At 47.1% G+C, this 24,280-nt stretch overlaps 1 protein-coding gene across 1 annotated transcript; it reads right to left on the bottom strand.

Moving 5' to 3' along the window:
* Window positions 1–946: 946 nt before the first annotated feature.
* Window positions 947–23,734, bottom strand: LOC135805632 (transmembrane protein 62-like). Its single transcript, XM_065319700.1, has 14 exons — window positions 23,322–23,734; window positions 17,291–17,402; window positions 16,476–16,586; window positions 14,950–14,995; window positions 14,597–14,750; window positions 13,377–13,504; window positions 12,916–13,038; window positions 10,090–10,245; window positions 6,449–6,614; window positions 5,860–5,967; window positions 5,344–5,437; window positions 4,698–4,805; window positions 4,137–4,255; window positions 947–1,965 (listed from the first exon to the last, which is right to left on the bottom strand). Exons 1-14 carry the CDS (start codon window positions 23,487–23,489, stop codon window positions 1,690–1,692), a joined length of 1,869 nt encoding a protein of 622 aa, XP_065175772.1. The 5' UTR covers window positions 23,490–23,734; the 3' UTR covers window positions 947–1,689.
* Between the last annotated feature and the right edge of the window lie 546 nt (window positions 23,735–24,280).

The following is a 24,280-nucleotide window of genomic DNA, read 5'->3' as shown; positions in this document are numbered from 1 at the left end:
GGCGTGAAATCGCACAAAAAAACAGCCGTGTAGTAATAGTATTCGTGATATTTGTACATCTAAGAAGGACAATCTGCCGTTTTGTTCTGCTTCCGACGTGAATCTCAACGCCGGGTCACAGTCACCGGGAGGCTATTCGGAGTGACCGAGTCAGTACAAAAGTTTCACAGACACCCTCATCCTCATCGTCACAGTACATAGAGGGCCACACTGATAATGATGGACCGTGATAGATGCTCAGAGTCACAGAACCCTACAAGTACAAAATAGATTTGCCAATGCATGTACAGGACCACGAAGCGGCGAGCCCATGGCAACGCAATCTATTTGTTTATACATCATTTTCGTTCAAAGCCGGTGGAGTAATGCCAATGGACTTATTGTGTACTATACTACAAATGTAATGGACTTATTGTGGTACAGCGCGGTGTTGTTAACATGTTGCGCAGATGTCAATGGTTTCCCGTAGTGGCACGTTAGTAGATAAGCTGACCACGTCATACGAACACATAAATCCGCTCGATACAAAGTTTGCGTCCCTTATAGCTATACGAGCTTGTCTACAAACTCGAAAGTATCTTTGACGCAATGGCTATTGTAGAGGTTAAGTACCGGCTGTAGCATGGCACATAGCCACTTGGATGTTTTGAATTGTGGTGTTCCCGACATGCTGAGTATTGGGCGTAAGAGAATAGTATTCTCGTGAGGACTGGTGAGGACGCACGTACAACGCCAACGGAAGTGACACTAACAACAGTGAATATTCGAAAACGTGGTAGATCGCGAAAACGAACCTCGACATCGGACACCGGACAAGTTGGAGTAAGAAGCTCACCAGAAAACCGCAATGGAGACGTAGCTGAAAGGACACTGGACATTGCACACACAACGGCCAGTGTCAGGAAACGTGGAAAGCCGCGGAAACAGACAGAGACGGATAGTGGTGGTGCCGCGAAGAGACGAGACACAATCCTTCATTTTATCCATACTACCAAGGTCTCATCAGGAAAGAGATACAGTGGAACAGGAAACAGCAAGGCAAGCAGCCTGGTAAACATAGCACATAAAAAGAACTCAGCCTAAAGAAGTGAATGGTATGGAGTAGCAGAGAAGTATTCAGGTGTCCAGCAGCCTGAGTAATAATCACTAATGTGTACTTTATAAACATTAAAGGGACGGAGCAGTCATAGGAACAGGTATCCCGGTAACAGGAATAATGTATAACCATGATAAACAGCCCCCAAGAAAGACAGTAAATCAACAAAATTAATAATTCAGTGCATACCGTACATCATGAATTATTTCTTGGCATCTTGATCTCAGCCTCAGCCTTTGAGACCTAAATTAGTTGAAGGTGAAAATAATGTTGGCATGGTGGAGACTACCACACTGAAAATTAATGTGTAGATTTGCACTTTCCAGTACCTCATGGCTAGAGTAGAGGGATCTCTTGATTACAACAGGATGTCAATATAGGCCATAACACACACTGGTACACATGAGGCCGGCTACGCTAAGGAAGAATATAGAACCTGAATACATGTGTACAATTAGTCAGGTAGAGAGAGGCATAAAATATGAATGAATAAAACCGAGATTAAAAAAATGATGCTTTCAAACACGTCCCTCGGTCTAATAAATAGAACAGTAAATACAGTGAATATCCAAGACCTAGTGCAAGTCCAACATTCAGTGACGGCAAGACACTGCAATGACGCCTACAACACCTGCCAGCAAGACCCACGAGTGACCAAATCCCAACAGCAAAGCTGTCAGCCCGTATGCCTTGTACATAGAGCGACAGCTCATTGCCTGGAAAAGTAGTCCCACAACAGCTGGGGAATACATAAGTAACATGCCAAGCTTGCGACTTAGTGTCGAAAGAGTATTGTGATGAGATTTCCTCTGCTTGTGGTCCAGCAGCCATGAAAAGTGCAGCAACAGCATACAGTGGAATATCATTATCTGTGCAAAGAAAACAGACAAACAGGGTATCATACAGTAGAAAGAGAGAGAGAGAGAGGAAGTTGTGTTGGGACTCCAAGTTTCACGTTGCCACAGTCATCAGGCAACGAAAGCACATGATATACCCGTAAAGTCGTGTATAAAGGCCGCGGCTTATATAACTCTCAGGCGCGTACGCAGGGTCACCTCTAGGGGAGTTTCCAACCAAATCACAAACAATTATTAGTTTTTTATGGTAAAAAAGGAGAAGGACAAAATGTTACGAGTTATGACTAACTGTCCACCAACGTAACCAGATCTTATACAGTCAGCGAGTGCGAAAAATGGCACAACACTGACAAGGAATACTGAGACAGTCGGCGACCTGACACCTAGCTCCAACACTTCTCCAACACTTCTCCAAGGCTGACTGTATAAGATCTGGTTACATTGGAGGACAGTTAGTCATAACTTGTAACATTTTGTCCTTCTCCTTTTTTACCAAATTGGCTCACCATCCGAGTTCAACTTAATGAGGGTTTTTTTACCTTTTATTAAAGAGCCCTAGGACATTTTCAAAATTAAGCATTTTTTCGTGTGCCTTGTATCATAACTTCAGTTCTACTCACTCAATCTTCCTAATCTTGGGCTTCCTGGAAGTGGAAAAGTGTCCGGGATAGGAAGAATGAGGTCAACCATGATAGCCAGGACACTATACATGTATAAACAGCGCTAGAGTGCAGCGACGGTGCGAAAAATGCCCCAAAGGCCCAAACGCGTCCTGCTCTAGCAATTTCGTTTTTCTCGATCGCAGAGTTTTGATTGTTTGCTGTGTACTCCTGAGAATATCACAAGTGAAGCCCCTGCAAATTTGAGCAAATCAACGTGACGAAAAGTTTCAAATTCTCGATGCTCAAGTCGCACTGCGCGCTTTTGAAATTGCCAAGATCGCGGCGCAACTTACAAACGATATATCTCAAGAAAAATTGATCACAGCGCTTCGCGAATTGTTTCAACCGACAGCTGAGAGTTTTCTCTTCGACCTGGATATTTGGATCGTTGGATTTGAGCGCGATTTGACTGAGTTACGATCTCTTGAAGTTTTGCATTCTTGTCAGAACGATCACGCGCTCTACCAAAAATGCCCAAAAACGTTGCTCGTTTGGAACATTTGGGGGGGGGGGGTTCCGGGCAACGGGAAACCCCCCTGCGTACGCGCCTGACGTTTTGGGGAATTTTGCAGGCTTCTATATGAGACAGGCTTCTATACAAGACAGGTATGACAGGTACGTCAACACTAAAACCAGGCTTATGTGCCGACAGTGTATCTTGAAAATCAGGCTTCTAATAAAAACAGGCTTCTATATGAGAGCTTTAATACAAGACACTACGGTATGTGCCTGCATGTGGATGGCCATTACCGAAGAAAAAGTCTCCAACCACATCCAAAAACTAGGAGCACACGCTGCAGTGACTTGTGTGAATGACGAAGCATACAATGAATCCATCCTGGGCCACCAATATCCAGGAAAGTCTTTTGTGAGTGCATCCCATTTCACGACACATTGGGAACGACAAGGATGGCTCAAAACACAAGCTTTGAACTACCGTAAAGTCGCGGATAAAAGCCGGGCTTATAAGCACATAAGCCGCTTTCTGCATCAGGCTTTAATGCAAGCCACGCTTGTATGCAAACCATGCTTATATGCACCACTGATATTTTGCCAGGCTTGTATGCACATAGAAGCCAGGCTTCTACGCGCGACACGCGTAGATCTACCACTGACTACCGGTATGGCGGCAGTTTTACTATGCACCGTACATAGCGCATGCACTCTTGACCTACCCAATCCGCGCTTGCATAGAAGCCAGGCTTCTACGCGCGACAGGCTTATATGCATTTTACCCGTTTGATTTTCAGCTTCTATCCGCGATGTGCTTGTATGCAAACCCGGCTTTTATCCGCGACTTTACGGTATGCTACGAGTAAACAGTATATTGTCCACCAAAAAAGGGAACAGGAATGGAGGAGAAAGAAGCATGCACGTGGATCATTCGCCCTCTCAACCACACCAACAACCTACTACTTGCCATGATATCAACAATTTCACATGTTCCATCATCAGATACACCAAGTTGGAGTGCATGCATGTATCAGGCTAAGGGAGAAATGCACGAGTAATCACACTAACCTGTAAGAAGCCGTAAAAATAAGTTAATGAACCGGGCAGAAAGTGACCCTCCACAAAGACACCATGAAAGAACACCAGGCCGTAGTGGTCCGTTAGTAACTCTGCAACGAGGCAAGGGCCTGCATGGCAAGACAACACAACAATACCGACACCATACAGTCATACACTGGTATTCAGCACATTCATCTGCATACACTAAACCAGGGAAGAGAAGAAGATTCCATCTACAATCTAATGCAGCACAATATAGAAAGGAGTGCTAACGGCATCACGAGTCGCTGCTAAAGACAGCCTTGATCCACAAAAGCGTGCTCATGCACCAAAGCATCTCTTCAAAAGCCAGTAGATCCACAAAAGGGAATGGTCATGTTACTAGTTTCAGCATGCACGATAGAAGGCAAAAAGTGCACAAGCAGGCACACAGAGTGATGGGCAGCAAAAATGCTGGAAAAGCCATACATCTTCAAAATCTTGAATGTCAACCGGTATGTGCTCGTACTAATCGTACTAATATCAGTGCTGCATGTAGAGATGTGACTGTAAGGTAGACCATTCACTCACCAAGACCAACATAGATGTGGGCAGTACAAAAGCATGTCAATAAAGGGAGATCCTTTGCAAAGCAGCACAGCCCTCGCCTAGTTGACGGAAACCAATTCCACGCATGGCCTAGAAGAGACGCAGCAAATAAACACGGCTTGAGTGTGTGGAGTTGAGTGTTGCACACACTGCCACAGTAATGCTAAACAGCAAGTTTGGCTGGTGAGTAGCTGTTGGCCAAGCTCAATACACAAAATACAACTTTGATTCAGCAACAAGGAGGACTAATTTTGCTGTAAGAATTTCCTATTCGTCGACATGCATGAATAAAATGTAAAACGATGATTGTAGGGCGCACAAGGATTTGTTCAGAAAGGTTTTTTTTGCGACGAGGTTTGATTGTTCGGAGGTTCTTCCAAAATGAAATTGATTGGTAGATTTTGTTCTCGCGTGCAGTTACGGCCCAATCTTACAGTACATGTACTAGGATCCAGTGAAATTGTTAGGTCGATAAGCACCAAAATTAATGGTGAATCAACGAAATCTAATCAACCATGAAAATTTGATTCACGAGTGCACAGAATAGTATATTGAGGTAAAATTCATAATACAAGTGTAAATCAAATCACTATCGAGAACTTCACTTCGTTACGGAACTGGTACTTACTGCTGGGGGACGGCAATACCAGTCTGGGGTGCCATCTTGCTACATACAGCACTGCAATCACTGCTAACCAGGCACCGACAAACGCCAGCTTGAACTATACCAAAGACCGCAAATCCACAATGTAGGAGAATGTGCCAGTGTATAGGTAATGCGAATGATGTCATTGCATGCATGGTATTGAGTGTAAACCAGTGTTTATGGTACCACAGTTTTCATGGATTTGCCACTCCATAATGATGACATAATCGTATAACCTCTATATCCAATGTCGCCTAGGGGCATTAGGTCATAAATTAGGGGAAAAGATGAAAGCCAAGAAGACATCAAGCACTGGTGTAAGGATCACTTAGTTGGGCAGATGCTGTACATGTGCAGTTTAGCATTATCATGGCAGTCATGCAGCAAAGTGCACAGTGGGATATCAAGTTTCAATTGTGGCTACATGTAGAAGAGTTACGAACTCAGCCTGAATGATACTGTTCATTGCATGGCTAGATATCTAGCATTGGGACCTACCATAAATGCCAGATCGAGGCGGAATATTGCTGTCGGAAACCAGCGCAGCTTCACACGGCTGTTATCCAGAGAGAAGACATGTCCCATCTTGGCTTTGAACTTAGTGTCCTGGACAAACACAGCAATGCAACAAGCATTTCACCAGCAGAATCAATAGCAAGACCTGTAGACCCTGCCTGGATCCTGTAATGTAGAATTCAAGCAGGAATGGGATTAAATAAATGCTACCGTTTCTAAATTTACGAGTGCGAATATTCAATAAGTAGAACAATCAAACAAACACAAAGTCTTGACAGTCTCCATCTCTCCCTGGGCTGTAACGTTTCAGTCAGTGCCATAATGTACAGGAATATCATGATGTGTGGATATGTGACGTTACACTGCAAGGCGAGCAAGCCATGTGAATGCAGATTTCAGTTTGAGTCTGCGCTACTTTGAAAACGTCGGCCATCAGCTCCACCACCGTCGCAGCCGCCGCCGCCACCACAACCACCACTAGAGAGGCTTGAGGGGATTACAACACTAGGGCGTGAGAAACGTACAGATAATAGTTGCAGCCACAGAGTACCGGCAAGAATGGATCACTTACCGACGCTTCCACAGTGACCGTGTGAAATCCCTCGCTGTAGTCACTGGGCGACCAGCGTATCACGTACAGATGCGAGCCAGTCGACGTCGGCACAGCATTGCCTAGCGCTCTCCCATCAATGAATACCTTAACAGAGGTGATGATACGTGGGGAGAAAACCAGTACCCTGCAATCATTGAATGCACAAAAGACTAGGCTTGATCAAGACAATACCTGTAGAGTCTGTGGAACCTCTGGATGACTGACACCAGAGGGACGAGATATATCTGCCCTGAAAAAAAGGATATATCCTGATTACAAAATTCTAAAAAAATTAAAATTAAAAGACTGGGAGCAGTGCAGTTTGGACTGAACAATGACTATGTGTCCTCAATGCAGAGTTGTCCTTAGTCGAAAGAGCACTCAGGCCAGTAAGCTGGATTCTAATGCACACGACATACTCAGAGCAGGGAAGTGACGATCATCAACCCCCCTCTGATTTTAGAAATTAATGGAGCTCAAACATTTAGGAACATGTATGCGGGGAAGACACGTTTTTAGGTAAGCAGAAATTTTAGGTACCACAGACAGAACAGTGCTGACCAGTGAAAACCACCCCGATAGATGAAGTTGCGGCAGGCTCTGCAATGCTCAACTTGTAGGAGTATGAACACTAGGACAACAGTGCTGCTTTAGTCATGGGGACCGTCCAAATTCACTGGTCACCACTGACTGGACTACAGAGAAGCAGTTCTATCAGAGGATGTGTGTCGGGTGATTACGAGCATACATGTATTGAATCTTAAGGTAGCGAGGAGGCAAACAGAAATACACACCTGCATGTTTTCGAGGAGAATGCATTGCATACATGCACGCGCTCACACCTGCCACGCTACAATAGCTGACACTGCATACCTGATGTGCGAGGAGTGTTTCATACGGCCAAGGGGCTCTCTATTCCTGACATGAAACTCGGCACTCTTTGGGTTTGTGATTAGTACGATAGGAAAATCATTGAATTCATAGTCACCAAAAGACAACAGGTGGGACGGGAGGTTCGCTGGCCATATTGCAGTGCCCGTTATAAATTCGCTTGAATCTCAGCACTCAAACATCAGAATTCCTTCAAATTTTCAGTATATGTTCCTTGACATCCACTGACGACATTGCAACCAAGAACTGTGGAAAGTATACTGGTATCATGGAGAAATGCAGGAAAGCAATTTTGGAAAAAATGCGATAGCCGGGCATGATTTCTGCGCAGTTTTTCTCAAACACGGTCACTTGAAGATAAACACATAACACTGCAAAATGATCAGGTACCAAGGGGCTAGGGCTGTTGCCTAAGCACAATGCGATTACAGTTCCCATGGTGTGCCACTGCAGCCTTGAAATAACAATGCACGTGCGCAAGATAACTTGACTGAAGTTCAAGGTCCATTATTTTGTTTCTAACAGAAGATCTTGTGTCCTAAGAAGGCAACGGATCTAGAATGGACCGTACAGAACCAGAAAATATATACTTTTACATACAAGATATGTACAGCATTTCTAAAAAACTGCGCGGAGTGCCCATAATACCCCTAAAATCAGTGAAAAATGCACCTAAAAATTACATAAAAAGGACTGATAGTGGAGTGCTACTGAAATATTTTCACATATCTGACCTGAAGTTGCCATTCAGAAACCACCTTTGTCATATGTAGTGCCCTCTTTCTCAATAGTGGTCTCCTCCCAGCCTTTCCTCTGCCTCCTTCTCCTTTTCCTGCTCTCCTTTTCCAGTGCTGATGACTTGCGGAGGGACTTCTTCACACGCCATTGGTCTTCTAGCTCAAGCGCTGCCTTCGTGTGATTGCCATCAATGCATCCACACTCTTTCAGCACACTGAGCAAGGTGATAGCGCCGTTGTTGAAGTTGAGCACTGCCAAACTACTTGCCAGCTGAACGGTGTCGACGGAGCAGAAGCCTTCCTTCGGACGCATTCTCCAAATGACGTTGTTGAACGACTCGTTCGCATTCTGCGTTGCACCCATCTGGCAGCGCTCCAGCAGACTTCGTTCGGACAGCTGCATGTAGATGGGCTTCACGACTTCGAACACAGCCTTTGGGAGAGGGTTCTTATGAGGCCTCCGCGTGTGCCCACAGACCGCTGCCAAATATCGCACGCAGCTTCACTCTCCATACCGGGTGCAGATGCCGCTGTGTTTATGCTGCACTTGTGATTATCCAGCCAGGTTGAAAAGGCTTCCTCCGTGATTGCACCACTTCGCTTCTTCTCAGTCCAGATCTTACATTCGTGACAGTATCGACCCTTCACTGTGATGTCCAGTACACGGCCGCTCTGGAAGGAGATGCACGCGAACACACCATACAGCGACGAATATCCCCTGCGCATCCAAGTGCCGTCGAACGTCACTGCGACGTGGGTGGAATCTGTCATGGCACGCAACTCAGCTGCGGATTGAACCATGTCAGTTTCAGCTAGCTTTACGGCTGCAGCAAGGACAACTTCCTGGTGGCTGCGGTACGCTTTCTCCGTTACAGGAGCAGGAAAATTCATTACGCCGCAAAACTTTCGGAGTCCACCATGGCCACGTCCAATGCATCGCATCGCCAGTACAGATCGTCAATTCAGATCATAGCTCCTGCAAATTTTCTTGCTCAGAGACGTACTTCCACTGTGTCCACACAAAGCGCATTGAAGTCGCAGGGTCGATCCAAGTCCAGTGTCATGACAGTTACTGACGATCATGTCTCCCTTCGTGCACTTCCTACAGACAGTAAATTGATCCATCAGTTCCTGGAGACACTGTAAATCCACGATCTTGTAGCCAGAGACAGACTCCTCAACATCAGGATAGAATGCATCATCATCATACTCCTGGCAGCTATCACTGGACGACTCGTCTGAATCACTGTCACTCGAGCACACAAGCTCAGATTCAAATTCCATGACCATAATTATCACTAAGCCATTTTGGCCTCGACGAAATCTTCCGAGAGGAAGCGCTCTGCGCCGCTTCAACGGTGCCTTCTTCCACAACTGGTACAGAGCTTGACTGCTTTGGGGCGTAGTATCTCCCTTTCTTCCTCCTATGGCCACTTCCAGAGCTGCTGGTGCTTCTCTTTCGGTTCCCCATGTAAAATATTTAATTGTTCACTTTCACGATCACAAACAAAAAAACAAAGATTTTTTCCTTCGCGTGGGCGTCGTGGCGCTGCAGAACGTCATACGCGATCAAGGAAGCACGTGGCAGCTCTCCATGACTACAAAAACAGAAGCCAGGGTCGCTTACCTGGCGAAGTTGAATCAAAAACGCTTGATTTTGGACTAAACCAAAGTCACAAAATTAGGCAATTGTAAACATTTGAGTATGTACATTTGAAATTTATCTCGACATACTTTAGCTCATAACTCCACTTCTACTAAACCGATTACGCTCAAATTTGAAATTCTGGCGCTTCAAATATCCTAAGACAAGATTCCATAGCAAAAAGTTCAAAACTCAGAAATTCATTTTTTGACCCTCTGAACCTCCCGTCCCCCCTTAAGGTAGCGAGGAGGCAAACAGAAATACACACCTGCATGTTTTCGAGGAGAATGCATTGCATACATGCACGCGCTCACACCTGCCACGCTACAATAGCTGACACTGCATACCTGATGTGCGAGGAGTGTTTCATACGGCCAAGGGGCTCTCTATTCCTGACATGAAACTCGGCACTCTTTGGGTTTGTGATTAGTACGATAGGAAAATCATTGAATTCATAGTCACCAAAAGACAACAAGTCATGGTCGAATGCCAGAATTCGAAACCTTGAAACATGAAAAACATGAAAACAGAGGAAAAGAAACAAGTGAGCCAGTGTAGTTAAGGCTGTCACCACACTATATTCACTGACCCCCGTTTACGTCTATGGTAAAAATTCAAAACGGGTAGTCGTGCCATCACACAGGCACAGTTCTTGCCCCATACAGTTGGTTATGTTTTTGGAGAAAATTGGAAATTCAAGCGCACGTACATGCACATGTACAAGGTCGCTTGGAAAAAGACTGGGAGAGATACCCGGTTTAGCTGTATACCCCCCCCCCCCCTCCCCCCTCTCTCTCTCTCTCTCTCTCTCTGTCCCTGTCACGTCTACGTTTCCCGTTTCCTCTGCTCCCGTGCTCATCATGGCAGCCGACCAAAACCTCCCTACATGAACGTAGACGCAGCGCTTTGTACCGTAGTGTGATGACAGCCTAAGGGAAGAAGTCACACCAAAGGGAGGCGAGGTTGGCCATGTTCAATTGTAGATTCTGCTAGGACACATGTCTACCGTTCGGCCTGTGCGACTCACCCCGTACATTCACAAAGGTTCTGAATCTGATTGTCTGCATTGAGTGAGTGCATTCTCCGGTCATGCAGTGTGAAGCTGCTGGTGGTTTATCTCGACGACTGGCTCATTATTGCACGGAGTTCGGTCACGGGAAGCTATAGCGTGGAAGCAGCCATCTACCTCCTGGAGCATCTCGGGCTCCAACTGAATCTGCAAAAGTCCGTCTTGGAGCCAGTGCAGTCCCTGGAATACCTCGGTATCAACATCTCTTCTGTTCACTCTTCCAGAAGCTGTCTGCCATCCAGAGCGAATGCTGACGTCTCTTGAACCGTGGCACTGCAACATTAAGCGAATCGAGGCACCTGAACGGGAAGCTTCAAGATGCGTGGAAGGCGATCCCACTGGCATAGACTTACAGTTGGTTGATCACTACAGTGGTTGCAGAACAGAGCTCCACCACTTGGGTTGATCACCCTCAACGTGGAGTCTATAACCAACCTCCGGTACTGGATTTGTCAATCGTCAGACGAGAATGGCAAGCCAGTCACCTCACACCCACCATCGGTCACTTTAACAACGGATGCATCCAATATGGAATGGGGTGCTGTGTGCGAAGACTGGTCTGCTCAACGCCTGTGGACAGTAATCGACCAGGGTCACAGCAATCTGAGGTAAATGGCGCAACGGGAGCTACTGTGCGTGTCGAGATCCACAATGTGATGGTCGTTGCTCACATCAACATTCAACAACCAAAGAGGAACTCATTCGCTTGCTCTGTGTTGGTTCGCACAAGAGATATGGCTCTAGGCGCAGCCCCGACGACTTCACCTAGTCGCAGTCCACATTCCGGGAGGTGTGAATGACTTGGCCGACCGGCTGTCTTGGACAATGACCATGGACAGCAGTGACTGGTCGTTGGACAGGCAGGTGTTCCGCTCACTACATCAGTGGTTCGGCCCCCTTGACATCGACCTGTTTGCAGCCAGACACAACCGCCAAATGGACCGATGCATGAGTTGGTGTCCAGACCCACAGGCCGAGGCGGTAGATGCATTGAGCCTTCCGGCAGACAAGTGGGAGAATGCATATCTGTTCCCTTCATTCTGCCTCATCAGCCGATGCCTGAAATTTATCGCTACTAGTACTCACCGAGTACGGCGAGTACGGCGAGCGCTACTGGTAACGCCGGTCTGACCAAGCCAGACATACTATCCAATGTTATTGTCCATGGTGACGGACCTGACTTGCATGCTACCTCGATACTCCTGACATCGCGTCCGCCCAGCCGACCGGCGGTGTCTAGTACGATCGCACAGTGGCTGAAGGATACGCTTTCCAAAGCCGGGTATGGCGAGTTCTCAGGGCACTCGACTCGTGGTGCTGCCACGACTGCGTTCATGCAAGGTGGAGTATCCCTTGCTGATATTCTAGCCACCGCCGACTGGAGGTGTGAGCGCCCCTTCATGGCTCACTATTACCGTCCAGCTGATACTGGTTTTGGCACCGGTGTCTTAGCGACTGGCAATTTGGATACTCCGACATAGGAACCAGGCCGTTCCATCTGCTGTTGCTAGAGGCTGGGCGCATCCACTTCTTCGTGAGCTTGACTGCGGACATGTTGTGCTCTTATGACAGTTACATGTATATGTATATACTGTTTATCCCAATTATTCCCATTATTTCCGGCACTCCGAGAGCTGCCAATCACTTCACTCCGCATGATTCGCCGAATAAGGCTTGGTTATGCCCTTGGCTGAGTTGGTGGATCACAATGAAAGTCACACTGTCACATTCGAAGCCGAAGCTCCGGAGTGTAATCGTAGATTCCGCTAGGAGCCATTATAGAGTTCGACGTGGAAATCCGGGTTACACGAGGAGTGAAGGCGAAGAATGTGACAGTGTGTTCCCGCGCATTGAGCTGGCGCCACCCACCCCTCACTGTCGTTCCTTTTCGATCATTACACTATCACTTGGTCGCTCAGAAAAGGCCAAAGAAAGCAAGAGGTGCAAGGGGCTATCAAGGGGTGCATTTTCATTTTTAATAATTTTATTTCATCTTTAACCTTGCGTGTCCCCGTTGATCTCAGAATTGACAACGTAATAGCTTACCCAGACATCCCTACAGGGTCTTTCAATGCCATCATCATACTCAAACATGAGAACTAACCGTCGATTCACACGCCAATCGGCCAGCTCAAGCTCCAACTGCCCAGAGGTTTGCTGCGCGTACAAGTGATCGGCAAGGCCGCCCAAAACATGGAGATGTCCACTGAGGTACGCGGTTCCACCGCTGTGCCATGCAACACACACACACACACACACACACACACGTGATGACAATGACAGCATGTGAGAAGGGGGTGGCGGTAAACTCACAAGGCTTTGAAGCCCCCCCCCCCTCCCCCCCCCCTCCCTTCCCATCTATCTGGTATACTTGTACCTTCTTCACTGGCCTCTGGAGACACACTAGATACTACTTCGAAGTACAAGTGCAAACCAAGCATAAATGATGACCACTCCGTTCCACACAGCATAGACAATAAGCCTAATCTACAGCACAATGTTGCACTGTACAAGAATTTCATCGGGGCCCATGGCACAGATTGAAAAGCGTCACAAATAACCTACGCAAGAAAAGAGCGAAGGGCACCAAAGTACGGCTGGTGGATGAACGATGACGGATAGTGTCCGTAAAATATAGTGTGGTTACTCTTTGATGCCAATGCTCTTGCATGTTGAAGACTGACCAGCCTCTCCTAAGCACAGTAAAGTAAAGCAAAGTTTGCACGTTCGCGTTACAACCGGCTATACAATTGTAATGAGAAACACAACCAGCATAGGAAGTTGTTTGCTTGTGCCACGCCATCACCATGCCTGTGATACCAGGGTGAAAGATACAGCGCCTAACGGCGAGGGTGAGGTGGTAAATCTTGCAACCAATGCCCGACAAGGGGGCGAACCTCGTTACCTGCATCCATGTTACCCTCACTCCGAGTAGTGAGTACCCAGTTAACCGTGGGTATCGGCGCAGTTCATTGCATGTTCACGCATGCATCACCGCATTTGTTAGCACAGTACACGCTCCCTGCTCCCAGCGCGGGTCTCGAATTCGGGATCTTGTGAATCGCAGGCAAACCCACAACCACTCGGCCAAAGCGAAGTACAGTACAGGTGATAAATTCATCAAACTAAACATACGATTGGACGGTATGCCGAGGCCATGGCCATAGGTACTACATGGAAGACGAATGCAAAACTATGACCAAGCAAAAAATGACCACATATCATTGGCACAATCATGATTAGCTCAAAGTTCTACAGAAAACACACATATGGCTGATGCAAAGCATTCTGAAAAATCACTTGATGTTGGGGCAGCATTCAATGTGAGAGAAGAAGAGAGCACAGGGCCGCATGGCCTAGGCAACCAACTGCAAGCGATTTGTTGGAATTTCTTTGGCATTGACTAAACATCAGACACTGGGGACACAAAAGAACAAGTTCTAAGTTGACACTTGCAAGTGTCTCGCTTAGACAATCCTGTCCTTTGTATAGATTTTTCTGAGAATTTTGATTGTGTCTCCTTGGAAATCTGGTCAAGGTAGCAAAGACGTTTGCAACAAAGATACCGTGTGGTGTGATTGCTAGCACTATGTTCTGTGTAGATTGAGGTACTAGATTCTATAATAGAATACAATAAAAAGAGAACCCATCCCATGCCCAACACATGTTCTTCATACGTCCATTGAAACAACTTGACATTTTGACATTGTTTCAAGGACTCTCCAACATGAAATAGATGCCTATCAAATGGAGTCCCCTAACACACAGCTACACACAACAGTTACCTCGTCGATTATCCCGAAAAAGTTGAACGGGCGCTTTGGTCCCGGTCTGGGCACTGCGTCAACTGCAACAAATGAGTAGTTACCGAAGGGCGTCGTGTGAACATAGAGCGCCTCATGACCACTGGTCTTCGGTGCATTGTGGATAGAAAATGACCTGGACAACCATGGGAACAAATAAATAATGTAGACGATGGTCATTAGCAGACAGCCAGCACAGCATCAAAAGCCAAATATAGCTGAAGACCATAACTAAGAAGTTTTGGGTTCCTTTTCACAACACACGGTCAAACAGTGAGGGCACCACAGACAATAAGACACAAACATCAGTCACTCAAAACAAACACACCACGTACCGGTAAAGGGAGTCGTAGCCGCTCTTCATCGGTGTGTCAAAACCATCTGCGACACACATCGTATTCACAATCACAGCTCACAAATTCTTGAAGTGATATTTCAGCAACTACCGGTTATTCAAAGAGGCCCAAATGCGAACGGTCCGTGGGTCTTCCAGCAATCTCAAACAGGATATTCATAGCAGCGAGTCATTCTGCATGAGGCTAGCCAATAATGGGGATGGGAAGGTGGTATATCACAGGCACTGGAAATTGCCTGAGCATTCCGGAACTGGACTCGGATGGAGAGCCAATGATTAATTTATACAAAAGAAAATGGACCAAGGAACTAAAAGTTACACTATATTCATTCAGGAACTCTGTAACAAAAACAGATAACTTGAAACAATAACGGAAGGCTCAGTTACTCGTTGATAAAGCCAAAAATCAATTCATTTCGTGCTACATTTTGTCTGCTGAAATGCCCAAACGGACTCGGGAAGTTGTGACCCTCCTGTGAACAGATTTCGGGAGGTTTGCAATGGGTAAAAATGGCAGCAGCACCATATGCCTGAGCCTTTAGCACATACGTGCGACAGAACCATATTTTACTGATTTAAGTCGACCTTACGTGCACTAGAAAGCGAATTCAAAACCGGGGGCAACTTACAACTGGGAATCAATGTAAAATTTGGAACTCAGTGTATGCAAATTTCAAAAGTTCAAAGTCTCTGCCAGTGGTACACTGCACACAGTATTGCAGTGTACCAGTACTGTGTAGTGCCCTGAACACTTTGCAGTTACCGTATTATCTCTAATATAAGCACGGTCCTTTATTTTTTTCAATGTACCTCCGCCCCGTGCTATTAATGGAGACGTTCCTTTATTGGAGACTGTTCCATTATTATTTCAACCTCATTTCAGAGACATGTTGCCATGCCAAATTCATGTGGGACACACACATTTCAGGGGTTTTTCGCCGGTACAGATAATGAATTTACACAGTGTGCTTATAATGGAGACCGAGCACTTTATTTTTTGAATGCCGCCCCAAGGTGTTCTATTATTGGAGACGTGCTATTATTGGAGACTGTGCTTATATTAGAGATAATACGGTATACTACTTGTAAGTCCGCCTGTGTCTCACTATTCCACAAAACAGTCAGTCAACTGCACGAGTGGGTCTGAAATGAAACGATGTGATTGTGTGAAGATCACTTATACATTACAGTGTTCGGGGTAGAAACAACACATTAGATTTCCATGAACTACTGTAAAAGCAGAAATTTTCCGTGGTGTTTTATTTTCGGTAACTTCGGTGCGGACAATTTTTACCGGAAATAAAACGCACCGTAAATTTCGGTACAACCGGTACTGTATACATGTAGTACTAGTGCACTTACCTAGAAAACGGGTTTTACCGAAAATTTCCCTCCACCGAACCGCCGATTTTGGAGAATACCGAAAATATTACACCACCGAAAATGTCTGCCTATACAGTACTTGCAGCTAGAAACCGATCATCTTCATCAGCTCTGGACCCTCACCATGATTGCCTCGCAAATCAAGAAACGGATAGTGTGCCTGAGCACCACTGGCATGGACTGCGGCCTGATAGCGCTGCCATTCATCTCTGAACTGATGGCTGGTAAGATCACCTGTGAATTTCACACGGGGGAAAAGCATCCGTGAGTGATCGCTGCAGAGCAGTGACTTGAAAAATACAATACGCCTTTTTCTCATCAGCCACTACACCATAACTGCGCTTTCCAGCCGACCTCGACACGTTGGCACAACACACCATCAGCAAAGCGACACCAACGGATGTGTCGCTTTGCTGATGGTGTGCTGTTGCAACGTGTCGAGGTCGGTTGGAGAGCGCAGCTATGGTGTAGTGGTTGATGAAAAATCTTTACAGGGTTGAATGCTGCTGTTCACCCTTTGATTTAATACATTAAATAATACAAGCTTTAGAACATTGTATGCACTACATGTACCAGCAAAGCCACATCTACCGCATGCCGGGTATAAAGGCCGGGTTTATTCCTGTAGAAGCCAGTGACTAAGAGGGTTGTAAGTTACTTCTACTCAGTTCAGGCTTCTACTAGTATATCAATCAGGAATTTCTATATAATTACGAGTAGGAACACAGAAAAAAACTTGGATTAGGTGCCACAGGTCTATCTTGAAAATCAGGCATGTGTTCAAACCAGGCCTCTACACAAGACAAGTTTTATTTACAGGACAGTACGATATTATGACTTATCGGTCGAAGTAACAGGATCAAGTCATTTCATGAGCAATGGAGCAGTAGACGTTGGACCACAGTGATGTAAACAGCTCATAGTTGACTATCTCTCACCTGTGATTAAGATCAGAGCAGGGCTGATGAACGGCAAATGAGCACCACAAAAGGTCTCCAAATCCCCTGACCGATTCGGATCATAGTAGCGATTGACATGTATATCAGAAATCTGCAAACGAGTACACAAGTGTGTCAAATAGGCATCAACATCACTGAGAAAAAAGAATCCAGTCTACATGCAAACTGTAGGCTACAATGGGACTCACGTAACATGTACCAAGGTAAGAGTAAAGGTGTGGAACTTTCAACAGTTAGGAACCCTTGCTGTACACTTTCCGTGTATGCAGCTTTGTAATTTCATTCCGTCAGAAATTGGCACTTATAGTTATAGTAAGTTAACTGCATTTCATTGTATCGCTATCGAGCATCAACCACTATGCAATCAGAAGAACGTTGACCGTATTAGACATACCGGTATACCCCTCTAACTATCGTCCCGTATAACGGTACTGTTGCTGCCTATCCTGTCAAAAGTACTGGAGAGCCGTGTCCGGAAGGATCTTGCCACCCTTGTTGAGCACAACAGTGTATTGCCTGACACACATTTTGCTTTCAGGCGAGGCCATTCAAAGGAGGATGCATTGGTTCCATTCACTGACCGCATCTTGAAGACCCAAGACAAGCGCTTGGTTACAGGAATCTGCTTCCTTGACATGTCCGAAGCCTTTGACAAGATCAGGCACAGTCGGCTGATCTTAGATCTGTTCAGCACTGTCGTTTCAGGAGTAGCACTGAACTGGCTTGTCGACTATCTCTCTGCCCACGCTCAGCAGGTTGGAATAGCAGGGAAGCGCAATCGTCCTCAGCCGTGTACATGTGGGGGTCACCGGTGCCCCAAGCCTCTGCACTGCCGGGTCCCCTACTGTTCAGTCTCTACACCAAAGCTGTCCCCTCCATTTCTGCTCCAGCCCAACCGCTGCAGTTTGCAGATTGTACTGCACTGTAGCAAGACCACGGTTACCATGGTTACCGAGGCTTCCACAGCCCTGCCCGATGCTGTCACACAACTAGCTGGGTGGCCTAAAGACCCTAGTTTGATCCTGAATGCCAGCAAAAGCCAGGTGCTCACCATCTCACCTACCCGTAATGTGCACGAAGAGGACACCCCAGTGACGTGTCAGGGTACCATTCTGGGGTTTTTTATTTTTTTATTTTTTTTACTGAATACCACAGAACCATCAGATGCTGCACAGCGGGGGCGGTGGCATATTGGATGGAAGTGGGGGCGGGGCAACAGTAACTCCTCCGACCAAAGGTCTCGGAATCATCGTTACTCCTGTGCGCCGATACATAGGAGAAAAGAAACATGTGCATCCAAGAGGGAAGCACCGGCTTTGCAAACGATAATGGGGAGAATTTGAGATTGAGATAGGACAAAACAATAGTAAAAGCAGTGCCCCGTAGGAAGATGGAGAGAACTGATAATCGGATATTAAGGCTGAGCGAAGGGGATCAAAGAGGGGTAGAAGGGAGCTGGAGTGCGGTCAGTATAATTTGGCTGGTGTGTTGGCTGCGATGGAGAGATCATAGCCTGTCTGTGGCCCACTCCCACTTGCTGCGCCGCAAGTGGTCGTTGACATTTTTCTTGAAGGTGTTCATACCTTTGCGAGAGGGGGAAGACTGCAGAAGGGTAGGTGGGAGCTGATTCCACGTTGCGATGAGGGTGTGGGGAAATGAGCGGAGCGTGTTGTTTCGTGACTGAGGAGGAAGGATACTGGTGAGTTGTGATGGATGATGAGCTGCAGATCTGGTTGTCTCACGAGTAGACATGCGGCATTGCGGTGCGGCTCCTGATGGTGGCAGAATGGCTTTCACCATTTCCGGACCCTCCACAAAGTGCAGCTTGTACACAAAGCAGAGCCCTGCTACGGTACGGCGAATGTCGAGGCTCGGGAGGTATGATCCATCTCCAATTATGTGCAGGGCACGGCGCTGGATGGCAGTGAGGCGGGCCAAGGTGGTGGGGGCTGCGCTCATCCACACCAGCATGCCATACTCTAACACAGGGCGGACAAAGCCACGGTACACGATTGCCCGGTGCTTTGGGTCTAGCACAGCCGATGCCTTACGGAGAAAGCCGAGCCGCTGGGCTCCGCGTACTGCAAGCTGTCGGATATGGCTGTGGAATGCCAGCTGCCTGTTGAAGGTGACGCCAAGAAGCTTGAGCTCCTCTACTTCTGGCACGACTGCTCCTTGGCGTATTGCGTTCGGGGGGGGGGGGTTGGCGAGCGGTGGTGGCTGATGGTCAATGCCTGCGACTTTGTGGGCTCGAACTTGATCCTCCACCTGCTTCCCCATGCTGCCAGTGAGTCTACTGCCTGCTGGAGGATTGCTGTCTCTTCTGGCAGTCTGAGTCGAGTGGTGATGCACTTGTAGAGAGTTGTGTCGTCGGCGTATATAGCCAGCTTCGACCCATCAGGCAAGTGGTCTTCTGCGTCGTTGACGTACAGAAGGAAGAGGGTGGGGCCGAGGATGCTGCCCTGCGGCACACCAGATTGGATTCGGTGGGTCGGTGAAGACTGGCCGCCTATGACGACACGGATGTGGCGGTCTGTCAGGTAACTCCGGAGCCAGGCAAGGAGGGGCCACTTATGCCGCACCGCTCAGCCTTGTGGAGGACGCCGTTGTGCGAGACCTTGTCGAAGGCCCCGGCAATATCTACTGTGAGTGTCTGTCCGATGTTGCTGCTGTCAAGCACCTTGGGTTTCATCTGGTCCGGACTCTGGGATAACTTGGGAGACCCACCTGGACAGCACTGTGGGCTGTGCATCAAGGAAAGTGGGTGCACTTTGGCGGCCATGCAGGTGTCTAACTCTTCCCTCCTGCATCAGATGTACTGTGTCGGTGATCATGCGATCGAGTTTGTTTCACAAGTGCAGCTACCTTTGGCAGGACCATACCTACACCTAGATTTGTGCTAGTGTTAATGTATGACCAATATGACGACGAACGAAGACATGGACTTGGCTCCGCTAACCTTCGAGGAGCTGCTCGCCGTTGCTCAAGCTACAGGACTGGCCAACCCGGACTCGACGGGCCGACAAGACTTGGTTGTTGCCCTTCGAAAGGTAGGATTGGGAACAAGGAAGTCACCAGACCAAAATTAATGGTAACTAAACGACCTGCTATCCACTTTCCGACAATCAGGTTTCAGAAGAGGCAGGAGCACGGCAGACGTCGTATGGACACAGCGTTGGATGAGTGCTAAGACACAGAGGCATCCATTCACCTACCACATGCTGGGAATCGACATGAGTCGTGCTTTTGACACTATCAACAGGCAGCGGCTATTGGAAGTGATGGATGGAGTAGTTGGCCCAGACGAACGCAAACTCTTGCGACTGCTCCTGGAGAGAACTACCCTCGTGGTCCGTGTTGGACAGGCGACCTCAGAGTCGTTCAGTAACACAGTTGGAACACCACAGGGCGATGGCCTAAGCCCAGTCCTGTTCACCTGTTATCTCGAAGCGGCCCTGAGGGATGTCCTGTCCCATCTGCCACCCCGTCCAGAAAGCGATAGACTACTACCCCATGAGAGCAGGTATGCTGACGATGTCAACTACTACAGCACAAGTCTAGATTGGTTACGAGCTGCACTGCCGATCATTGCGAAGGTCCTTGAATCCTGGTCGCTGTACGTAAACACCCAGAAGACGGAATGGGTCACAATATCGTCAACAACAGAAAATTGGAAAACAGTAAAGCAGCTGGGATCACTCATGGCAACTAACGAAGACATCCAAAGGCGAAAGCAGCGGGCAACGATTGCCTTCAAGAACATGTACACTCTGTGGCTGCGGAGGGAGCATGTCTCAGAAGCTCGCAGAGTTCGCCTCTACAACGCATATGTTCTGCCGACCCTATTGTACAATTGCTGTACGTGGGGATCAACAAAGGCAGTCAGTGACAAGCTGGACGTGTTCCACAGGCAACAGCTTCGCTCGCTACTGGGCATACATTACCCCAATCGTATCACAAACATCGAGTTATACCGGAGATGTCAGAGCCAGCCCATCTCCGAGGAAGTCCACAGACGAAGAATGACCATGCTGGGACATGTCCTACGCCTACCCGAAGACACACCACCGCAACAAGCCATGGCACTCTACTTCAATCCACCGAACACAGCCAAGCCAGGAAGACCTCTGACTACTTTAGTCACCCAGATCCAGCAAGACTGCGTCCACAGACAAACGCCACTCAAGAGGAGCCCGCATCTGCAGAGCCTCCGGCAGAAGGCATCCGACAGGCAAGTGTGGAAGGCCTTCGTAAAAAACGCACAGTGAACACTGACGAAACAGAAGTTGCCCATCCTTCTCAGTGCTATTTGCTTATTGTCGATTTGTAAACCGTACCTTGCAGTCCATGTCTTCCCTTGTCATCATCATAATAGTATAGTTTTGTCTCTCTCCTTCTATTGCTCAGGAACACAGAGGCGGAAAGAGGCTGGTCCTCAAGTACGCGAAACTGTTCATAATAATAATAATAATAATCCACTTTCCGGCTGCTTAACGAGACTATCAAGTATCAAAGGTATGGCTTCAGAAATAGAATGTCTTCGAACCAGCACGACAGACACCATTGTCTCCTTGCAAGTAGAAGGTGCGCAACAGAAACGCGAACTTGAGAGAATGCAGTCCACAAATCCCGTGTAGCGTCTCCAGCTTGCAATGGTCAAGAGAAAGTGTACAGTAGTACCGCAAGGAAAGCTGCTCCGAAACCACTGCGCAGTCACTGAAGCAGAAGCTGCTCTGCTTGGTGTGGCACTGTGTATACACAAAGGCTAGTGCTGCTTCAGCCCGCAGCTACATCAATGTCAAGGCTTGGTGCCAGCCTTGGACTGCGGCTACCTACCACCTGGTCAAAACTGACCAGCACCGCTTCTCATCTTCCGGAGCCATTGCCTGAAACATGCTGCCTAGTGACGTCCGAGCGCTCTCTGCAGCCCGGCAGTTCCACATGTCCGCAATCCCATACGCCTTGAAGTAACTTGCATGCCACTGCTGCTGGTGGTGGTGGTGGCGGCGGCGGCGGTGGTGGCGGCGGTGGTGGTGGTGGGTGGTGGTGGTGATGCTGCTGCTCAGGCTGCTGCTCCTGTTGTTGGTGTTGTGGTTGTTGCCGGTGTGTTGTTGCTGTGGTTGTACTTACAGTCGATCTCGTAGTCACAACATGTTTGTGTTTTGTGTTATTTTTCATCAAGTTCAGTTTACTAGTGTTCATAAGGTTGATCAATCGAGGGAGTTGAAAACAAGTACCAGTAAGTTCAATTTCTATTATTTTTAATGATTTTGTAAGTTAGCCAATCTCCGAACACCTAGCTGTTTCCAATTTTCAACGGTTAGATCTCGTCAGCGGAGTTCAGAGTTACTGGCCAAGCCGATCGCAATGAAGTCTCATAGACGACAAAGCTTTTTTTAAACTGGCTGAAAGCATCAGTCGTTTTGTATGTCATAATTTTTTCTCGAATTCCAGTCGGCTTGTCATTTCTGTTTGCTTTGATTGTCTTTGGCACGTTATCTCTTTATTTTGCCGCTTCATATTATTTTTTTGTTGGTCCATTTACTAGTATCCGCAGATACACTCGACCTCAGTCACTCTCGACGCCATTGTGCCATGTATGGTTTTTGCTCCTGTCCTTGTGGTTACTTTGCCGCAACAGTTCCTGTTAATAGAAATACAAGCCTGATTTTTCAAGATACACTGATGGCACATACGCCTGCATGCTTTTAGTGTTGACACCTGGTTTGAATCAGGGTGTAGTACAATACGTATTGTACTACTCCCTGGTTTGAATAGAAGCCAAGCCCTGACACCGGCTTCTACAGGAATAAGCCCGGCTTTAAAACGTGACGTTACGGTACATGCAATTGGGCTTTTAGTCCACAGGTATTTGAAAATTCAAATAAAGAATACTAAGTACAATACAATTGAATACAAAATACTACCAAGAGTCCATAACCCCCGGGGGGGGGGGGGGGGGGGGGGTATGGACTCTTGATACTACACGTATGCATAGTTTGGGCCTAACCTGAACAAACCAGAAGATATTTTCCTCCGCACCAGCAGGATATGGTGGAAGCGACTGCCTGCTCTCCACTGGTAGATACTCAGAGTCAAAGTCAACAAGGAATTTGGCGATGGTGACACCAAATCCAACCAAAACAATCGCAAAAACCAGATGTGTGGCGATCGACATTATAGTCACATAGATATTCAGAAAGACGATGCTTACAAACACGATTGATAATGATAAACAAGGCTTTTTCTTTTTCCCATCGAAAACAGAAAAGGAAGCCTCGCAGTTCGCGACCCCGTGGGTCAGATCATGACGGAGCCTAGCGCCTGTAGACCAGCTGCACTACGCTACAGCCAGCTATTGTTTTGTTTTTGAAGACTCCCTGCCTGGCCCGGAGAGTCGTACAAACTCCCTGTTTCTCCTGGTCCACCCATAATTGAAATCGTCTTTTTTTATCAGTTTCATCAAGTGAAGGTGGTGTGTGCTCCGAACATCAAGAGTGTTTATCTACTCTTGGTTTCATTCACAATCTGTTCCATTGATTCATTCATTGCCTCCAAACTTGCTATGCAGTTGAATACTACAAACTAGTACTTCTGATGCCCTGACTTGCTGCTGCTGTGGTTGTTTTAGTGGTGTTGTTGTTGTTGTTGTTGTTGTTGTTGTTGTTGTTGTTGTTGTTTAGTGTTGTTGTTGTTTAGTGTTGTTGTTGTTGTTGTTGTTGTTGTTTTAGTGTTGTTGCTGCTGCTGCTGCTGCTGCTGTTGTTGTTGTTGTTGTTGTTGTTGTTGTTGTTGTTGTTGTTGTTGTTGTTTTTGTTTGCTGATTTTTCTTGATGTGGCGGTGTCGCGTGGTGGGGTGATGGTGGCAGTGGTCGGCGGTGGGTTGGTCATGGGTGCGTAATTATTATAGACATGACAAAAATAGTAAATATCGCATTTAATATACAGGAGACAGCAAGATCTCTCCGTTA

The sequence above is a fragment of the Sycon ciliatum genome, chromosome 1 (genome assembly GCF_964019385.1).
Source record: "Sycon ciliatum chromosome 1, ocSycCili1.1, whole genome shotgun sequence".
Lineage (NCBI taxonomy): Eukaryota > Metazoa > Porifera > Calcarea > Leucosolenida > Sycettidae > Sycon > Sycon ciliatum.
The sequence above is the reverse complement of the archived record's forward strand: the minus strand, read 5'-3'. Positions and strand labels throughout refer to the sequence as shown.

Coding starts and splice junctions, on each gene's coding strand:
- LOC135805632 (XM_065319700.1), bottom strand. CDS start 23,489: ATGTCGATCGCCACACATCTGGTTTTTGCGATTGTTTTGGTTGGATTT. Junction 13,505..14,596: donor TTTTCGGGATAATCGACGAG/GTAACTGTTGTG, acceptor TACTGTGCTTAG/GAGAGGCTGGTCAGTCTTCA. Junction 10,246..12,915: donor GATTGGCGTGTGAATCGACG/GTTAGTTCTCAT, acceptor TCATGTTTCAAG/GTTTCGAATTCTGGCATTCG.